The sequence below is a fragment of the Perca fluviatilis genome, chromosome 16 (genome assembly GCF_010015445.1).
Source record: "Perca fluviatilis chromosome 16, GENO_Pfluv_1.0, whole genome shotgun sequence".
Classification (NCBI taxonomy): Eukaryota; Metazoa; Chordata; class Actinopteri; order Perciformes; family Percidae; genus Perca; species Perca fluviatilis.
Window position 1 is genome coordinate 32,483,363 of NC_053127.1, and position 19,336 is coordinate 32,502,698.

Sequence of the window (19,336 nt, forward strand, 5' to 3'; positions counted from 1 at the left end):
TAGCTTTATAAGACATTGGGGAATGATGTTGTATAAGTGGCGTGACGAAATTCAAACTGTAAATATAATTTAGTTATGACGACAATGTAGCTAGCTAGCTGCGGTATTTCCCCATTGTAATGAATGGGACATATAGCATGCAGCTGCTTGTCCTACAAAGACGCCTCGCGTTCATAAAAATGCCTTAAAATCAAATCGGACACAACGGTTAGCTTTATAAGACATTGGGACATTCAAAACCGTAAATGTATTATTTATAGATATAGTTATGCCATTCAATAAACAGAAACATAACTCTTGCAGCGCACATGAACAGATGCGCAATATTAGCTCACACATAAAATAGCACCCTCGTGAATTAGCCTGTTGCTAACGTACATTCATAAATCCTGCATAACATCGTCCCGTACCTACAGGACCTCAGACTTACTTATTGATGCACGCACACAGACAGTTGTGTCGACAAACTTAGTCCAATGAGGGGAGAAAGGAAAGTGTGATAGCGCTCCACTTTTAACGCTTTTTTCTCTCTCACTCGAGACCGCTGTGTCCAACGTTAGGTAGAGCGAGCTACAACTGACAGGGAGAGAGAGAGAATGTATCACTACAGCCAATCTTGTCTTTGTGTCTTTGTTAGTTTAAGACCGACGCACTTGTCAATTTCCCGTCCAGCGCCCGTGACTAGGATTAGTGTGTTTGACCGGGCGGAGACACATCACGATGGTTGCTCTCCATCGTGATGTCGGGCAGCCATCACGATGGACGATGATATCGTCCATCGGCACAACCCTAACCTATTGTTTACCTCTGCCTACGTCATATGACGCGTTGCTAGCGGGAAAGGCTATTTCAGAGCCTAGCTTAAAAATGGGCACCCTTTCATAAAAGTTTCTGCTTTAGGGTTTGTGTAACATAGCAATTTCTACTTATGTGTTTTTAAAAGACCTCTTCAGACAACATTAAGTATTAATTCAGTTATGAATTCAACCTGCACATTGCTCTTTAATGTGCCTGGGCATTATCAGAGCATTCTGATGAAGGATTTTAAAAATAAAGGCTTAAATGTCCACTTAAAACTATATTTCAACTCTGTTTAAGGCTGCTAATTAAAGCCATATTGTAACTCTATTTCAGGTTGCTCTAGAAACCACAGTACAACGTTTACGTAGCAAGAGTGTACTAGTTAGCTAGATGTTGATTCACATGTTGATCAGCTTAACATCAACAAGTCTAACGTTAGACAGAAAATATAATCATCCTCCTGGACAAAGTTATTACCAACTCATATTTCCTTTATTTCTTTTCTTCCCCATGAGAAATAAATCACTTAAAGCCCATGTTGCAGGGTTTATTTTCTAACGAATTTTTGCAATTTGCTTGTTGGTAATAAACATTTAAACTTTTACCCAACAACATAAAATACAATGGATATCACAAAACTGAATAAAATACGAAAAAGTAGTACTATTTTACAGAGGTTTCTCCTTTCCCCCACAATGCATTGCATGACGTCACGTTGGGGAAACGACCAGGCGAAAGCCCCGTCTCGGTTCACTGTCACGGTTACAGTTTCTGGCGCTGGTGTGGCAAAATATGACTTTTGGTCTCGACCGAGTCAATGTGTCTTTATTATGTGTATAATAATATTGGAGGGAAAGATAAGCTTGAAGGGGTTGCTGTTTTTTACAAGTTTAGATTAATAGTTACGTTGATACTACACGGTTTTAACTAGCAGCGCGTAAGGTTAGCCTAGACTGCTAGTTAAATACCGGTATTACAACTGCTTCGAGCGCTCCACGTTGTCAACATAAGACATGTGCGTTAGGGCTCCTTTGGTATCATACTTTTATTGAATGAAATATTGTAAGCTTCGCTCCTACAAGATAGCTAGGTGTTTTTTTGTAACATTACACACAAAGTTAACTGGCTATAGTTAGCCTGTACGTATGCTAGCGGGATTAGCTGACGTCGCGTAGCAGGCCAGCAACTTCGGCAATCGGCAGTAGTTTCGGCGAGCTAACCACGACAGTATGTCGCCCACAATCAACCTCTGCTGCTAAATCAGTCAATCTGCAGCGCTGTTTGAAATGGAGACACATGGATGTGTTAGCTGTCGTGGTTAGCTCGCCGAAACTACTGCCGAAGCTGCTGCCGAAGCTGCTGGCTGGCTACGCAACATTAGCTAATGTCCGCTAGCATACGTACATGCTAACTATAGCCAGTTAGCTTTGTGTGTAACTAACAAAAACTCACCCATCTCGTAGGAGCGAAGTTTAACGTTTCATTCAATAAAATTATGGTACAAAAGGAGCACTAACATCACAGGTCTTATGTTGACAACGTGGACGCAGACATAGGAAACTCCAAAGGCAGTCGTAATATTTACCTAGCTAGCCGTAACGCTGTTGCGCTAATGTTAGCGAAACGTCGGCGTAGCGTTAGCTAGCTGTCTAAACTTGTGAAAAGCTGAACAGCATCCCCGTCCAAGTAATAAATAAACACTTGGCAAATATGTTGTTACTGGAGCTAGTAGGCTACCATCAAAACGTGAGATATCTAATCAATATGTGTTTACAACAGTCGGGGGATTTCACAGGTGGGACTGGCAAGTTAGCCCATAGCTAGCATGATGCCTTCTATTTTCTTATCTGAGCTAACGACAGGATCACTGTCACTAGATATAAATAAAACATTGACTTTCACTTGGTGCTATTCACTGACAGTAAAAACCCTCTTCCTCATCCCAGTCAGACACCATAGTTCTAGTACTAGGCTGATACACGTCTCCCCAACGTGACGTCATCACCGAATTGCGTTAAAAAAACACTAATACCAAAAACAACAAAAACCTGACAAAAACTGGCCTTTACACTATTTGGAGACATTTTTAACAATGATATACATATATTGAGTGCTATATGTACCTATTAATCAACAGTGGTGGTTAACCTGCAACATGGGCTTTAAACTGAGCTGCTGCTTAACTTCTGACTACCTGTCGCCACTGCCAGCTTCAGACTCCTGCTCCCCAAACAGTCTGCCGTTGAGGGGGTGGGCCGGTGACAAGACGCTGTGTTGCGCTTTCAAAATAAAAGCATGCAAGTTAAAGATTTCAAAATAAAATATTTTTCTCCTCCTCGGTATAATTTTTGGGTGGGACAAATGCGACTGTCTCCAATATTGGAGGGGACACGCCCCCCTGCGGTTCCTACGCCCTTGCTTTTCACCGTAATAAAACCAGGCAGGCATATACAGACAGCATTGTAACGTGAACACATGCGATGTGGCTACTAGCACCAGTTGTTTAGCCGTCAATAGGTGGCTGCAAGCCTGGCTACAGGGGCCTCGGTAGTAACTAAGGCTGAGCAATTTTATCGATTCTGCGATATAAATCAATATTTTCCCCCCAAGAAAGTATAGATTTTTAAGCCGCGAGTATCGATACATAAGTCACATTCAAACCCCCGTGTTTACCCCCGTTCGCGTTGCAGGAAGAGCGATTTGGTCAGCCAGCCGCTAGTGTCGCTGTAGAGCAGCCAACGTCAACTGGCGGCCCGCTGCCAAAGCTTTTATTCTGGCCCGCAGAATAATCATGAAATCAAAAATGTAAAGAGGAAAAAATGTGTTCTGTTATTTATCATTTCAAGCATTTAGAGCAAAAACCAAGCCCCCTGTATTTATATCTCTATTCACATGCCGGGATTCTGTACAGCGATGCCCGAGCTCCACACACACAGCTGAGCCGAGATGTGTGTGCGTTAAAACTAGGGCTGGGCGATATATCGATATAAACAAATATATCGATATATTTTTAAATGAGATATGGAATTAGACCATATCTCATATATCGATATAGTTCAAATGTGATCCTTGCTCCCATAGATATGTCGCCGTGAGGTTCTAAACATATGTCAAAACCCGCCGCCATCTTGGAACAGGGGGCCGAAGCATTCAGATCAACGCTAAAGATGCCGGACTTTTTACTGCTTAATTATGATTCGGAGAGAGGAAATGAAAAGAACAAACAGCAATGGATAACATTTAACAGGTGACAATGTGTTTTATGATTATATACGCCGTCCAGCAAAGTAAGCTCGAGCCGGTGGCGGAGGCGGAGAGCGCCCGTGCGGCCGCAGCGTCTCTTCCCGGGCAAAAACACAGCCGCTTCGCCGCTGCCCGTCCCCGCTGATCCAGATCGGACAGCCAAAGACCGAGTGGTGATCGGTAGGATTTCTTACATGTAGTCCAGGACGAACTGTGTCGTCGATATCGGCGGAAAGTTCCACTAAGTTTGCCGGGCGCAGGCGGACTGAAAGAAGCTACAGCGGGCAGCCGCGACGGCGGGCCTGCAGGATCTGGAGCTCAGTGCCGTTAAAATTACATGTAACGCATAAATACATACAGAAATAAATAGTGGAGGAATGAGCCTGGACATTTCAGTCTGTTTAAACTTCACCTTGAAGCAGAAACTCTTAGTTCAGAAGGGTGAAGTTTCGTTTTGAACTCAGATCTGTGAACCGATCATAATAAATTTCTTTGTTTTGTAGTCGATAGTTCATCTTAAGTTTATTTAAGTGGAAGCAGTATCAAGTGGAAGAATGGGACTATAACCTAGGCTTACAGGCATGAGGCATTACATTTTGAACAAAGTAGATTATATTAATATCTAAAGCTTAATTGACCTTTGGAACGAATCACAAATAGCCTATGGAGCTTTGATTTCAAAAAGGTACTCGTTGCTATATTAGTATTTAGTTTACATTTTATTGTTATTTGAACAGCTGAGCATTTAAATCATGAACCAGGTGAAGAAACCGGTTTATTATTTATTTGATTTTGCAACTGTTTCTATGAAACTACTTGTGACATGTCATATTTGATTTGGGCTTTGACTGAACATTTGCTCTCACTTCGCGGAAAAAAATATCGGGATATATATCGTATATCGATATTCAGCCAAAATATATCGGGATATGACTTTTGGTCCATATCGCCCAGCCCTAGTTAAAACACACACACAGCTGAGCCGGGATGTGTGTATGTTAAAGGTTAAAACACGCAGCACCTGACTGGGAACGAAACGGCCGCTGGGGCAGATGAACTCACGCTGGTCTCTTTTCTGTAAATAAGCTACAATTAAACCTTCGTGAGTAAAAAGTCAATACTGATCAATGCACTCACCTGTAGACCAGCATAAACATGTAGAAAGCGATATTTCAATCTGCTCAGTCCACCGCGCTGTTTTACGCAAACACAGCTCTACTCTGCAAATAGCGAATTTTTACAAACAAGCTAAAACAAAAGCTGTCTGTTTTTAGTCTAACCGTTTATCTTAAAGTGATGGTTCGGAGTAATTTACCCTAGGGTCCTTTGCACCATGACCTCGAGCCAAACACCTCCCCAGAAGCTTTTTTCACCTGGGTCTAACACTGGGCGAGTTAGCGTAGGCTGCGTTTGCCAGTAGCTTAGCGGCGCGCGCTAATGGACCCACGTCTGTATCTCTTAAATGACCCCACTAATAATGCCCGAAATGATATCAAAGGTCTACACTAGTATATATAGGTTATGCTCTCATAAAACGATGGATTGGAAAGTTTGTAGGTACACCAGAAGTTTATGAACACTTGCCTGCTCTCTTCAGCTCTCTGTTCCTGCTGCTGCTACCTGCAGTTGACGAGAGTGCTTAGGGCCGTCTATAAATTACCTACACCGAAAAGAGATAAAACATAATATATGTATTAATTTAAATGATTAAATAAGGTAATGTCTCCAAACTTACCTCAATTATTACTTGTCTCCTGCTAGTTATATTACAGCACTTACTTTAAAAATAAGTTAAATTAAAAATATTTTTGTTGCATCTCTTTCCGGTGTTGTAATTTGTAGACGCGGCCCTAAGCACTCGTCTCACAGCAGCAACAACAACAGCAGAAAGCAGAAGCCAGCAGGCAAGTGTTATTTACATAAACTTCTGGTGTACACAAAAACTTTCCAATCCATCGTTTTATGAGAGCATAACCTATAATACACTAGTGTAGACCTTTGGTATAATTTCGGGCATTATTAGTGTCGATATTAAGAGATACAAACGATGAGTCCAGCTAATGCGCTAATACTTCAGCAGCTAACGCTATACTCGCTAACTCTTACCCATTTATTACACCCAGGTGAACGAAAAAGCGGTGTTTGGCTTGAGGTCATGGTGCAAAGGACCCTAGGGTGAATTACTCCGAACCATCACTTTAAGTTGCCGGGAATCTGGAAATTTGGACAAATTCTTGTAAACCTCACTGCTGGCTGAACAAACCAAACTTTAACCATCACTCCTCAGTGAACTGCCTCCTAGTCTGAGATCTTTTTCTAGTTAAAGAGCCAGTTATCATTATGGAGTTTCCATGTTTTTTAGGAGTTTGCTCACACTAATACATGTAAAAAAAAAAATTTTATATATATATATATATATATATATATATATATGTAAATATAGCATTAATTCAGTAAGAAAGTGATAATTTCTAACAAGAATAGGCGTATTAGGTATAAATTAATTTTATTTTCTTTATTTGAAAGTCCGGCCGCCAGAGTGCTTAGAAAAATTCTGAAAAAAATGTAGTTGATGATCCCTGCTGTAGACTCTCTGTCCAGTCAGAGACATATATTGTGTAATTGATGTTTTCAGTTCAATTAATTAAATCCAAGTAAATGGAACACTCTGTCCCCTTTAAATCTTTCAGAAAATGATGTAAGTGTATCGAATTATATCGAATCGTATCGTTGGCTGAATATCGTGATATATATCTTAATCGTGAGCTGAATATCGTGTATCTTATCGTGAGATTAGTGTATCGCTACAGCCCTAGTAGTAACGTTAGAGTTTAGCCAGAAAAAGTTAACGTCATGCGGCAACCAATATGTACACACTCGTCACCATCTAAGGTAATATCAATCGATCCAACACAACATGATCAACATAAGGACCAGCACCACAAAGGCAGGATGATAAAAATGTGTTTTTACTCACCAAGGCTAAGGGCTCTCAAAAGAAAAAAGGCGACGTGCAAACTTGACTCCACGTTAAGCCACGGTTACTTTTACCAGCAGCTTGAGTGATGACAATATCCCGAGGCTGGTGGGCACCAAGGCGTTTTAATTCCAGTTTCTCCTCCAAAGGGTTCAAAGCTGTGCCCCACTCTGACACATTCAGGCTGCCGTAGCTAGTCTAGCGCGAACACGGGAGAACGCAGTCTGAAGCAGCAAGGCAGAATGTAAAATAAAATCCTACCACGAATTATATGCAGTTTAAAAAAGTTACATACATAGAAGATAATAAATTATAGATGATTATTATCTTGAATTAATTAAAAATAACATAACATTTGTTTGCATTTCTTTTCGGTTGACAAGAGGTGGGGCTGTGCCGCACCTGCCCCTAATGACCAGTCGCCACCGGCTACAACCCAGGTTTAGCTAACTGCAGTGCTAGCGTGTGTGATAGTATTAATGTATTATTAAACTATAAAAACACGATAGCTATGCAACACAGATTCATCTAACACAAGGGATAACATAAACCCTTAATCGCTTCTGGCTGTGAATAACAAAAATAAACCAAATCATCACAGTTCACACATCACATTAGCCGAACACGTAAAGCACAGACTTAGCTAACAAGCTAACTGCAGGGCTACCGTGTGTGATGCTATTAACGTACTAAACTATAAAAACACGCGTCAGGAACAATATTCACTAAAGTGAAGACATGAACGTATTATCACGTTTCGATTCATTATGCTTATTTACCTGTAATTAACAGAAGAAAGACATTTCTTGCACTGGTAATCACCGAGCGTAATGGCTGCCCATAAACAGAAAGTTTAGCAAAACTCACGTTAGTTTAGAGTTCACTTTGCCGTTCACTGGTCAATGTCTCCGCCTAGTGGCGGGAGTGCAAATGACTTTTACACCACTAGGTCTTTTTAGTGTTAACTACATACTGTATTAACCATCTTCAAATAAAAATAATTAATAGACAAGAAATTAAACTGTATGGGGGGGGGGTCCCTATGAATAACATATTTCAATATTTACATATTTCTTGGAATGCAACATTATATCTAACCTGACTCCGCCAGACGGATTGCTTCGCGTTTTCTCGGCATATCCATCTGGGAACTTACCGTTGGAGAACTTTTGGGAAGGGGCAAAAATACTGGTTATATACCTGATTGGATAAACCATCTGTCTATCACCACCGATGTTGGTGATAGACGGGCCAAATCAACCAATCAGATCAAACGTTTGCCGAAACCAGTCGGGAGAAGAGCAAAAACATCTTTTCCTCCGAGAAAAGCCTAAAAAAAACAACGCTAATTGTTCGGTCGTTTGGCCACACGCCCCAAATTTTCTCTATGTTAAGCATGGATGTATTAAGAGAAGAGCTCAAGATGCCAGACTGATCTGCAAGTGGGGAAACTGGAGCTCGCGAGATCAGGACGGTCTCACGAGGCTACATTATACAAACTTCACTCCTCATTTTAGCCGTTAACTACATCTAAGCATCTTATAAAAATAATTAATAGACAATAAATTAAACTGTATGGGTGTGGGGGGGGGGGGTCTCCTATGAATAACATATTTCAATATTTACACATTTCTTGGAATGCAACATTATACCAACTTCACTCAACAGGACTGCAAATATTACAATATGTACAAATTAAAAATCCCTGTTACCTTGGGACAATGATGTGCAGAAAAGGGTTAAGTTTATTAAAGTTTAAATGGAGGTTTCCTTTCCCACTTCTCCTGTATTTCCCAAACAGAGTTAACTTGCTGCCCTCTGGTGGTTCACTTTAAATCTCAGGATGACCTCTAGAAATGTGCAACAAATAGTGACCGAAATACATAAATCCTACTATAAGAATTTAAAATGAATTAGGATAGTTACTTTACTTCAAATAGTGCGTGTAACCACTTAATGGCCAGTGGAGGGCAGATGATGACATGACTGCACTGCAGCTACATATATGATTAATAAACACACTAGAAGCCATTTAACGTGTTTCTGGTTCTGCAGAACTCTCCTCCCATTGTAGAAAGAGTAAAGGATCCAACCAGGTGTGTTTAATGGTCTCATCATCTCAGCTGGACTTGTAGGTTATATTGTTGGCTAGTTTACTTTAGAATCAAACATCAGATTTTATAAACTACATGTGTTTTGTGAGCAGGAATCTCAATGTGTAAAGTAACTAGTAACTAAAGCTGTAACAGATGAATGTAGTGGAGTAACTAAAGTAACTAGTAACTAAAGCTGTAACAGATGAATGTAGTGGAGTAACTAAAGTAACTAGTAACTAAAGCTGTAACAGATGAATGTAGCGGAGTAAAAAGTACAATATTTCTCTCTGAGATGTAGCGGAGTAGAAGTAGAAAGTGGAATGAAAAGACTCAAGTATAGTACAAGTACCTCAACATTTGTACTTTAGTACAGTATTTGATTACATTTACTTAGCAGTAGAATGTAGTCAGTGCACCTCCATGCTGTAAGCTTAAAAATACGGTTAAAATCTTTAAAAAAAAGGCCATTTTGGAAGCTTGGTGGAAACACACACACACACACACACACACACACACACACACACACACACACACACACACACACACACACACACACACACACACACACAAACACACACACTGAACTGATCATTTGTCTTTTAATTGTAAATTTTATACAAAGCATTTTCCATGAACATAAATATGAAGGATGAGTTCACACTGCACATCAATGTCCACAGTTTAAGCCTACTGCATACATGAGCACAGTTATACAATCCATCATGGTTTATAACTCACTGACACGGAGCACTTCTCTAGCTCTTATACATCACTGTATAAAAATAAAGGCTTGTCTTGAATACATTGTAATGTCCATAATTTACACTTTCACAAGTTAAAACCCTGTAGCTGTCCCATCGACATCGTTTCCTCACAACTTCCCACGTGAACTCTTTCCGTTTTTGCGTCAATGTATTAAAAACAATACAAACCTCAACTACACTGCCAACGCTTCGAGACACAACTACCACTATCCTGTCCAGCCTGGGTCAAACAGAGAACAACGTTCAGAAATCATCCGGAAAATAGGTTTCTCTTCAACATCGTCACGTTCCAAACGATTCATTTGAGAACTGTGTTGTTATTTTGACATCCTGTGCACAAAAATGTGCTCCAGTGTAACGACAGCATACAGCAGGATAGATGTTGATCATGTAGGATCACTTTTGTTATACATACATCTGTTTTTCTTTTCTTTTCCAAATCAAAATGATATTTCAACAGGCATTGGTGTGACTTGAAAGTGGCCAGAGTAAGAAAGAAAAAAGCCACGATTAAATATACTCGGAAAACATGTATTTGATACCACAGTTCATGTTCGTTCTTGAACCCTTCAGTGTAAATATGCTAAGATCATTGGCCATCTGGATACATTCTGACTCTGCAATACAGATGTTTGAATATAAAAACTAAGCTGACATTGTTAATACATCTATCATGAGCTACAGCTGTTCTTATTCATACTGACTGAACAGAGATCTGTGTAATAGAGCAGTGTAATACATGAATTATCGTGTATTAAAAAGATGCACTGTTGGGCGCCCGGATAGCTCAGTCGGTAGAGGTTTACTCCTCGTCACAGCGGACCAGAATTCGACTCCTTTGCTGCATGTCATTCCCCCTCTCTCTCCCCTTTCATGTCTTCAGCTGTCCTGTCAAAATAAAGGCCGAAAATGCCCCAAAAATAATAAAAAAAAAAAATAAAAGATGAAAGATGCACAGATATTTCCGTTTTTTAATGGAAACCTTTGAACCAAATTCCAATGCTTATTTGTTTCAGTAATGTTAAGCCAACATACTGTATATTTGACAATATTCTGTAGCTTGCTTTAAATTTGCAGATGTACTCCGCCAAGGGCATACGTAGGTTTTGTTACAACTTTTTTTTTGGGGGGGGGGCCTTTTGTGAATACAAATCCCTCCCTTTTATATAGATATAAACCGATTCTTCTTCCACTGACCTGCACTAGAAAATAAACTACAACATATAAAGAGAGCGTGTTGAAATAACGAAGCGTTACATACTGTATATCTTTGGTTCAGGCTCCAGTGTTGCAGGCAAACATACGACCTGTCCTATATGTTCCATTCAGGCTGTGGCCAACACTACGCTATGCTGTATGTCGCACATGTATCAGAAAAAAATACCCTATTTACAATTTCCATTCTGCAGGCAAGTTGAAATTAGGACAAGTGTGGACTCGTGCACTAGCAAAGTCACCGTACTGCAGTTCTGAATAGTGCTCAATATTATAAGAAGCTTTTGCTAATCTGTGTTTAAAGAATTGAGTCTAAGAGCATTTTATAAGCTGAACCACTGACAGAAGTAAAGCCCAAAAAAAGGGATTAGGATACTTTGCAATGTCAAACTTTATCATATTTATAACGTTATCTTGAAAAAAAAAAGATTCATTAATAATACATAGATCTTTATATATTACACCCAGTACTCACTAACTTCACTTTGAGCAACATTCTCTCCTCTGAACAGTACTGATATTTTGTGCTTAAACCTATTTTGGTCTTGATAATTCCTCCTTTGGGTAGTTTTTGAGTAAAGATGATGGACGGAGTAGCGCAGACCTGCGTAACCCTCTTCTTATTTCATCTGTATATTCATCTGTGACACACGCACGCACATGATCCATACGCTGCTCACTCTGTGGAACTAGGGTGGCAGGAGGAAACAATACATAACATGACATTTAAAAAGCTACATTTGAAAATAACTAAATACAGCAAATAAAATATTAGAAATGCAACAATTAAGTACAAAAGAGGATACTGGACAAATGTATGAAAATCATATCTATACATAGTTTGCAATGTATACAGTGCATACAGAATATAAAAGACTTATGTAAGTATACTTAAAGCAAGTAAACAGTCTGCAGCAATCAAGCTTCTTAGCGCGAAAGCAAAGCGTCAAAACATGAGTTTGACCTTTTCATCTACTGTAATTCTTTGCTAAATAGTAGTTAACGTGTTCCCTTTAAAAATGAAAACCAGAGAGAGTGGAAAGGGCCAGTGTTCCACCGTTTTTGTCAAAAGCACTGTTTTGTCATCGCAGGCAGCAGGAGTTAGACCAACGATCCGGCCTGGTTCTGTGCAGGCACCATGATGGGCACCCCTCCCATGCGGGTGATGTTGGAGGCTGTGACGGTGGAGGTGGGCAGCGGTGGCGGGGAGGGAGCCGCCTGGAGCGGCGGCTGCGGCTGGCTGTAGGCGGCGTGGGGCAGCAGCTGGGCCTGGGGCAGCTGGGCGTAGCGCTCCGGTCTGGGCAGGGAGCTCCCATCGGTGCCGGCCTCGGGGGGGACGGCCTGGCCACGGGGCAGGGCGGTGTTGTTGTTGTAGCTGTAGTGGCTGGGGGTGGGGGTGGAGGCTCCATGGTGTCGGGACGGGCGGTAGCCGGCCATGCTGCCCGTGGCGGTGATGATGGAGGCGGTGTCTGAAGGGGGGCGCTGCGGGTACTGCTGCAGGTGGTGGTGGTTGTGGTGGTGGTGGGAGGGTTCTTTATGGTGGGGGCTGGAGGCGATGGAGGACAGGGTGCCATTCTTGGAGATGGTATCTGAACCCAGGCCACCCTTAGCCCAGGACACGTGCTTGGGAGCCTGAGCGTCCTCCCTGGACGGGGACAGGACACACAGTCAGCTCACTGTTTACACTAGTGATGAGCAACTTTGTATTTTTTTATCTTTATTTTTAGATAGATATTTATTGTCCCATGACGGTGATTTGTTTTCTTTGTATTCTCATGTCTTTAATTTATTGTATTTCACTTTATTGTAAAGCACTTTGTAATTTGTATCTATGAAAAGTGCTTTATAAATAAACTCTACTTTACTTACTTTACTTACTTAATTACTGTTTTGGAACGTTCCATTATGAGAAATGTATTTGTCATTAGAGAATATTGTGTGAAGCAGGGGTCTTCAACATTTTTAAAGCCAAGGACCCCCCTTAACTGAGAGAGAGAGAGAGCAGGGACCCCCTACTACATATATAGTATAAAAATGAAGTTGCAGATTAAACTGGGCCTACAATAACATGTAGGGCAGCCTAAAGCCTTTACACATACCTTTTTAATGCCTTGAATACTAAGCTATTAATTGTTGGCATGCTTTTATAAATCATGTTTACATGTTACATGTAGCACAGTGAATCATTAGTATTACCTGTATGTGTGGATGGCCTTATTGACTAACTTGCCTATAGGCCAGTAGGCAGTGGGGATTTATATTTGCTAATTCATGTTAAGACTTTTTAATTTTTGTAAAAACTTTGAAAAAATTAACAATAATTTGGACTCTCCCCGGATGCTGTATGTATGCTGACATGATGCAGTAATAGAATGTGTTGACTTAGGATGACTGACTGTGAGGACCCCCTGTTGAAGATCCCTGGTGTAAAGGATACGTGGCCAGTGAGAAAGGCTTGGAGGGAAGCCACATGAACTCACTTGATTTCGTTGGCCATGTCGTCCTCGTTGTCTCGCCGCCTCTTCATCAGGAAAACGAGGCAGATGAGGAGGAGGAAGATGAAGCAAACCACTGAGCCCACCGTGGCGCCAACAATCATCCCCACATTAGTGGCTACAGGAAGAATCAGAGGACACACAGTAATTACATGTCATCAAAGCACATATGTCTACGTAGCATACATACTGTTTTTGGGAATGTTTTTTTTTCTGTTAAACAAATGTCTCAGATGAGTGTGTAAGATAGGAGTTGTCACATTATAAGTATGCAGACACTAGCTTAACCACAAAATGGTCTGATTCCAACTTGGAACATTTCTTGTTGGCAATGTTGTAATGTAAGAAATACTTTGTTACTGTACTTAAGTGGAATTTTCAGGTATCTGTACTTTACTTTGTTATTTATATTTCTGGAAACTTTCCCTTTTCCTCCACTACTTTTCCTAAATAAAATGGATACTTTTCCTCCACTACCTTTACCCTAAGCTTCTTCGTTACTCGTTTCTTGGAGTGAAAGATTCTTCCTCACAAAAAAATTTAAAATTCTGTTTTTGTCTCTGTTGATGTCCGACTTTGAATTTGATGTTTAAGAAGGAGTGGAAACCCTGAACAGTACTACTTTATTACTGTAAGGAAGCCACAATAAAGTTCATAATCAAAGTTTTTCTTTACTTTTACTTTTGATACAGTACAGCAGACTTTTACTCAAGTAATGTTCTAAAAGATGACTTTAACTTCTACCAAAGTCCATTTTCTGGTAAGATACTTGTCGGGTGCTATACGTACAGGTGACGATCTCCAGGTTGATGAAGCAGCTCTCGGCTCCGGCCGAGTTGCTGGCCGTGCACACGTACTTCCCTGACATGTTACTGCTCAGGTTGTTCAGCTTCAGAGTGCCCGTCTTCTCATCTAAAGCAGCATGCATACACATGGTTCCATGGGTTAGGTACGTATGGTCATGGACATACCAGCACACACATGACAGCACGCAATCCGACTGCAGATGCATCCATTCCTTTGACACATTAGACTTTAGGCATTATGAATATTCAGACTTGTACTCTTCAGATCATAGGTGTAGATTTCAGGGGGGATGCAGGGGATATGCACCCCCAATATTTAGAAGAGGTAGATTTGTCCCCCTCAAAAAATATGAAAGACAACCCACTCCCCAAAAGAAGTAAAAATAACCGTTCAGGGGGCTCAAAAAAACAAGAGTTGTCTATTTGTGCTACATTGGGGGGTTAAAGATAGGTTTATGTAGATTTAAACTTTGGAGCATTAATTCATTAATTCTCTTAATGTCAAGAAAGACTTTTGCACCATAAATTGACGAAGAAGAGGCCCAAATTGTTGCATAACAATTCCCAAGAATGCAGGAAATGAAGTGTTTGAACGCTCCAAATGCTGTGGGGGACGACCGGTCATAATGTGTCTCTGCCAATGTTGAAACAAAACCAACAGCCTTGCTTCAGATGATAATTCCTCTTCGCTTCTAGCTGTACGTACACACCGACGCCGCCTTGAGCTGCAAAAGAAGCTCTGGCCGCCCTGTCAAGGACGCTGGTCAAAAAGTACGGGGAAGCTTTTTGACGCTTTGGCCTCTCTGACGTGGCAGCGTTCTATGTTCGATCATGTTCAATCTTTACTTTACTAACACCCCTCACAGTGTTGTCAGCCGCACGCCACTCCTCTCAGCCCAAAGGCAGCCTCACAGCACTTCCTGTGTGAATGATACTGTGTGTGTGCACGTGCATGTGAGGGAGAGAGGGGGCAGCTGACAGCACTGCGAGGGTAACAAGCTTACTAACACCCCTCACAGTGTTGTCAGCTGCACCCGGTTCCCTATACGCAATCAAAGTCATATCATAAATGATAGGGGAACCCAGCGACAGCGATGATGAGCTTTTCCTCCATTTTCTCGGAACTAATGTTTTGGTAGGAACCAAAGTTTACATCGTATGTTTCTCTGGGATCAGCCAGCGCGAAGGACGTCTATATTCCGATTGGTTGCTGGTCGTTTGCCGCTGAACCGCTCATTACCATAAAGTTGACCAAAGTTCAACTTTCTGCTTGACGCTCTGGTCGCTCAACACGCCCAAAACGCGACTCCTTGCAGCGGAGAGAAGCTTCCGTTGAAAATGAATGACTTCCTGTAACTTTAAAGCTCAAGTCGGCGGCGGTGTGTATGTACGGTTAGTGATGGTTATGATGTCATCCAAAAAAACTCTGCTTGTTTGTGTCCACTATGTTGTCTTAATATCTCATTTTATCAAGCAGTTTATTTAAATATATATATATTAATATTATAATATCACAGCTAAGTGAGCGTTTTCCAGCCTGACGCAAAGTATACGGTGGCTTGTCATGAGATATTGCTTAAATAGTCTGTGTGCATGAAAATAAACTTAAATATAACCTTTCTAATTGATTATGCCAAATATATTTCATGAGCGCTGCAGGAGATGCGTTTATTTATGACTTTATTACTAAGCACTACGTTACAAAAAAAAAGTGAAGCAGTATGGCGTTTGGATTGTAAGATAGTAAGTAATGAAACAAATCAAATGAATGAATCAAATCAAAAATCAAATCAAATGAATCAAATGTGTTTTGGGGAAATATGCTTATTGACTTTCCTGCAGAGCGTTAGATGAGAAGATTGATACCACTCCCATATCTGTGCGCTCAATTTGAAGCTATAGCCAGCTATAGTTAGCTTAGCATTAAGACCGGAAGCAGGTGGGAAAACAATAATACACTCATCTGACTCAAAAGAAAGAAAGCAAACAAGCTTATTGCCATAGAAATGTTGAACTATTCCTTGGAGATAAATGCAACAAATTAGTAAAACTAACATCTCCTAATATAACAGCACCACCATCATCATTTCATCTAACATAAAAAACTGCTGCAGTGAGCTTCCTGAAATGTAAATATTTCTGAGTGTGGTGACTATAAAAATGTACTGTTGCTTATGCCATCTAAAAGTGACTCTAAAAGTTATAATAACATAAACAAAAATCTACACACAGGTCTATCTATCTAATCTACACAGTAAATTAGCTTTAATGTCCAAAGTTGCTGTTAAATCCCAAGGTTACAAAAACACAAAACAAAAATCTGAAATAATAAAAAGTTGGTAGGACAGCAACAGGAGCCGGTAGATAAATCTTACTTCCTCGTGAATAATAATAATAATAATAATAATAATAATAATAATAATGAGTTAGTGTGCTGACTCCACTCACTGAGCATGGGTGAGAAGAAGACCTCCGAGGTCGGACTGGTTTTCTTCCACTTGTACAGAGGAATGGGCTTCCCAGCGCTGGATGAGCAGCTCAGAGTCACGTTTCCCTTCAGCACCGGCTTCCCTGATAGAGAGCACTTAGGCACCGCAGGAGGGACTGGCACCAGACGGGTACAAAATGGTTACTTTCTATCTTTCTTAGTCAAGTTTTCAATGTAAGACACATATAAATCAGAGCTGGCGGATACGGAAAAAAAAATCCAATTTACTATATTTTTACTATATTATAATGACTAAGTGGGTAAAAGCAAATCATAGAACAGCTAGAACAGTCTGGTAAGTTCAGAAAATGACATCACTTCACTGTAATGTAGCCTTTAAAACCAGGAAAAGACAACACTTGTGTCATATAACAATATCCAAAATTGAAGACAATATCTAGTCTCATATATCAATAGCGATATATTGCCCATGTCATGGTTTAGAATGTTGAAGTCCTCCTGTTTGTTTAATTATGCCTGTGTCGACTCTGCTGTCATTTCAGAACCTGCCACTTCCATCTGCCTGCCCTCCCATCACTAGATTCACTTCACCTGCTCGTCTCCCCCTCAGATCTCTGCCAGATTGTCTCAGTGCTTTTGCCCTAGCTTGCCACCGTCTAGTTTGTTGATCTGTATCTAGTTTTTGACCCTAGTTTGTGTTTTTCGGACTTCGCCTCAGCCTTACCCCCTTTTATACCTTTGCCTGCCTGGATGTTGCTTCTAATAAAAGACATTTTGCTTCTACCTTTTGCCTCGTGAGTTGTGCTCTTGGGTTCCTTTGTCTCAGATTCCAGACAGCCCAGACCTAATATAAATTAACATTTCTGTGGTTCTTACCCTTCACGTCCAGACTGAGCTCAGCAGTGAGGCCAGGGTTATCAGGCATGATGACCTGGCAGAGGTAGCGTCCTGAGTCCGACTCCTGCGTGTTGTTGATGTACAGCGACACGTCGCTGGAGGGCATGTTGGCGTTAAAACCAACGCGGCCCTTAAACTGGGAGCTGCCCACGCTCATGGAGCCTTTGGTGTAGGAGATGATCTGGACAACAGAACAGAGAGCACATGTCAGACGTAGAGAAACAGGAAATAAAAGAGGCTTGTGAGCACATAGTTCGGGAAGTATTTGTCCATATTCCGACAGAGGAACCAGTTTCGTTGACATCCACGTCGATATGATTACGCTTGCCGGTTATCCTGGCTCAAAAGAATTTTTAATCCTAACATGGAACACAAATTGTACTCCACTGATAAAATTGTCTTATAGAAAGAATGATGTACTGCACATCTGTGGCCCATTTCCATCAACCTAACCCTTGTGGTGCTGGAACACAAGGCATGAACTGTCCAGGCAGAGGATAAATCCAAACTAGTTCATATTTCTGAATTTGAATTGTTACCGTAGTACACACTGAAATAGTTACCAGCAGCCACATTTTTCAAACGGGGGAGACATTTAAGTCAGACAATTAAAAGTCAGTGAGGTTTTTTTTTTTTTTACAAACCCCATGTTCCGCCGGATGTCCCTCGCCTTGCAAAGATCTCTTCATTTCGGGAAACAACAACAAACTTGTAGCTAGCGACCTACACGCTGAAAATGACAAGTTTTGAAGAAAATGTGGATGGTGCAACAAGACAGGCCTGCTTGGTTCTTTCAGGGAATGATTGTAAAGAATTACAAAGAACATGTTTACAACTGGGACATTTTGGGACTGATTTGTGGGATTACTGTGGACGAAGTACACACGGAGATACACTGGTAAGAGCCAATGAGATTTAACCATGTATCAGCAAATTTAAATAGATAACCTTACTGTATTGTGTCAACAGTTAACTTCATTTAATATTGTATGTGGCGTTTTCTTTTGCTGGATGCAAATGTTCCACCAAAACAAGTTCCTTCCTGAGACTATTTAGCAGAGCCACCGTCGCTGAGTCCAGAGCTTACCCTGCGTTCATGCCACCTCGGAATAACAGGCACCGCCCCCCTGGTTACGTTGTTTTTCCGACTGGCAGCGTTCACATGGTCGGGATGCACGTTCTTCTTCTTCTGTTATATTGGCGTTTGGCATAACAACTTTTTGCATGACTGCCACCAATGGTTGGCCGTAGCCGAGAGCATCAGGTGTGTGAAAACATGGAGGCCACAATAACAAAAGATTTGCTGCTGTTTTCTTATACGAGCATCCAAACAGCACATCGCCAGGTGTTTGTTTGTGTTATCTGCAGGACAACCAACGGGAAAGGACACGGATAATGTGTTTTTTTTTTTATACATAGGCCTATTTATGAATAATTTGAAACATATTATGTCTGTGTATGTTTCTTGGCAGAGGCATTTGTCCACAATAAACAGTTTATTGTCATTGAAATATGTTCAGTGAACCAAAGTCGCCTCCATCAAACGTCAGTTGTCAACAACGCGTCACCAACTGGGAAACTCGGGTATCAAAA

At 40.9% G+C, this 19,336-nt stretch overlaps 1 protein-coding gene across 1 annotated transcript in view; it reads right to left on the bottom strand.

The window, feature by feature from the left end:
- Positions 1–9,697: 9,697 nt before the first annotated feature.
- Positions 9,698–19,336, bottom strand: part of esama (endothelial cell adhesion molecule a) — a 73,983-nt gene continuing 64,344 nt past the window's right edge. The window contains exons 3-7 of the mRNA XM_039777929.1: positions 17,723–17,924; positions 16,846–17,001; positions 14,381–14,503; positions 13,577–13,709; positions 9,698–12,741 (exon numbers count right to left, since the gene is read on the bottom strand). Of these exons, the coding sequence (XP_039633863.1) occupies positions 12,198–12,741; positions 13,577–13,709; positions 14,381–14,503; positions 16,846–17,001; positions 17,723–17,924 (1,158 nt within the window). The 3' untranslated portion in view covers positions 9,698–12,197. The remainder of the gene's footprint in view (positions 12,742–13,576; positions 13,710–14,380; positions 14,504–16,845; positions 17,002–17,722; positions 17,925–19,336) is intronic.